This window comes from Palaemon carinicauda, chromosome 12, assembly GCF_036898095.1.
Source record: "Palaemon carinicauda isolate YSFRI2023 chromosome 12, ASM3689809v2, whole genome shotgun sequence".
In the NCBI taxonomy this organism is placed as follows: Eukaryota; Metazoa; Arthropoda; class Malacostraca; order Decapoda; family Palaemonidae; genus Palaemon; species Palaemon carinicauda.
The window spans coordinates 142078203-142080702 of record NC_090736.1 but is presented as its reverse complement, the minus strand read 5'-3'; the positions used below and the strand labels follow the sequence as shown (position 1 = coordinate 142080702).

General features: G+C 36.4%; 1 protein-coding gene across 1 annotated transcript in view; it reads right to left on the bottom strand.

Annotated features, from left to right (window-relative positions):
- Window positions 1-1794: 1794 nt before the first annotated feature.
- The window catches only part of LOC137651092 (putative carbonic anhydrase 2), a 33385-nt gene continuing 32679 nt past the window's right edge, over window positions 1795-2500 (bottom strand). The window contains exon 2 of the mRNA XM_068384229.1: window positions 1795-2150. Within this exon, the coding sequence (XP_068240330.1) occupies window positions 1795-2150 (356 nt within the window). The remainder of the gene's footprint in view (window positions 2151-2500) is intronic.

Here is a 2500-nt window from a genome sequence, read left to right as displayed (position 1 = left end):
GTATATATATATAAATATATATATGTGTGTGTGTGTATAAAATATATATATATATACACATACATACATATATATGTATATATAGTGTATATATACAATATATATATTTATATATTCATATATATACATACCGCATATATATATATATGTATGTATGTATGTATATATATATATATATGTATATATATGTATGTATATATATATATATATATATAAATATATATGTATATATATATATATGCTATATATATATACTACATATATATATATATATATATAATTGCTGAATAAAAGTTGGTCTTAACAGGCGTGCCCAATAACTACGAGGAAGTCAGGAAGTTTCCTCATTGAAGCCATTAAAATTACTTATACAGTACAGCAGATATTGTAAAGATTACCTGTAGATTTCCTACATTTCAGTGGTCGTATTCATCACTCTCTTCAATGACGTGTTCTTGACACGTTAGAATGTCGTTTACCTTTTCAAAGATTTTCCCACCCGCTCTTTTTTATTATCATTTTCTACACACCCTTTTCATTGTTATTTTTCCACCACTTTTTTCATTGTAATTTTCCATCTTTTTTATTGTAATTTTCCCACCACCTTTTTATTGTCATTTTTCTTATCACCTTTTTATTGTCATCTACCCACCAGCTTTTTATTTTAATTTTCCCGCCTTTTTATTTTCCTTTTCCTTACCACCTTTTTATTGTCATTATCCTTAACACTTTTTTTCATTGTCATTTTCCTCATCCCGATTTTGATTGTCATTTTCCATCTTTTTTTATTGTAATTTTCCCACCATCTTTTTATTGTCATTATCCTTAACACTTTTTTTCGTTGTCATTTTCTCCCCTTTTCATTGTCATTTTCTCACCACCCTTTTCAGTTATTTTCCCCCTTTTTATCATCCTTTTACCTCCTTGCTTTCATTGTCATTGGCCCCAGAACATTTTAATTTTAATTTTCCTACCTTTTTCATTATCATTTTCCCACCGCCTTTTTTCATTGTCATTTCCCAACCTCCATTTGTCATTTTCCCATAACCTTTTCTCTTGTAATTTTCCCCACCCCCTCTTAATTTTAATTTTACCACCACCTATTTATTGCCGGTTTCCAAACCCTTTTTTCATTGTCATTTCCCCTCTCTTTTTCATTACCCTTTTACCACCTTTTTCATTGTCAATTACCCCATCCCTTTTTAATTGTTATTTCCTGTTGTCATTTCCCACCCCTTTTAATTGTCATTTTTCCACCCCCTTTTAACTATATTTTACCAAAACCCCTTTTAATATATCATTTACACCCAAGCTTAATTTATGATTTACCCACCCATTTTAATTATCATTTACCCCACCCTGTTTAAAGTGTCATTTACCCCACCCCTTTTAATTTTCATTCATCATACCCCTTTTAATTATCATTTATCACACCCCTTTTAATTATCATTTATCACACCCTCCTTTAATTGTCATATCTTACCTTTTTCATTATCATTTTCCCACCACCTTTTTCACTGTCATTTCCTCCACCCCCTTTTTCACTGTCATTTTCCCACCACCTTTTTCGCTGTCATTTTCCCACCACCTTTTTCACCGACATTTTCCCCACCACCTTTTTGCTGTCATTTTCACCACCACCTTTTTCGCTGTCATTTTCTCCACCACCTTTTTCGCTGTCATTTTCCCCACCACCTTTTTCGCTGTCATTTTCCCCACCACTTTTTTCGCTGTCATTTTCACCACCATTTTTTTTCGCTGTCATTTTCACCACCACTTTTTTTCGCTGTCATTTTAACCACCACTTTTTTCGCTGTCATTTTCCCTACCACCTTTTGTGCTGTCATTTTCCCCACCACCTTTTTCACTATCATTTTCCCCACCACCTTTTTCACTATCATTTTCCCCACCACCTTTTTCATTGTCATTTTCCCCACCACTATTTTCACTGTCATTTTCCCCATCCGCTTTCAAGACTTTTCCCCATCCTGCTATCAGACTTCCCCCCACCCCGCACTTCTGCGTGTCATCTCTGACCACCCCCCCCCCTCCCCTCCATAATCTCGGACCTTTTTCATCGTCATTTTCCCCACCATCTTTTTCAGTGTCATTTCCCCCACCACCCTTTTCATCGTCATTTTCCCCACCACCTTTTTACATCGTCATTTTCCCCACCACCCTTTTCACTGTCATTTTCCCCACCAGCCTTTTCATCGTCATTTTCCCCACCACCTTTTTGATCGTCATTTTCCCCACTACCTTTTTCAATGTCATTTCCCCCACCACCTTTTTCACTCATTTTCCTCATCCGCTTTCAAGACTCCTCCCCATACTCCTATCAGACTCCCCCCCCCCCCCCGCCCTTCTCAGTATCATCTCCGACACCCCCCCCCCCCCTTGCCCCTCCATGATCTCAGACCGATTCCAGAAAAGAAGCTAAATTGAATTTGCAATGGAAGGGAAAAAGAGAGGAGGCGTAAATTTCCTTTTCCTCGCCGGA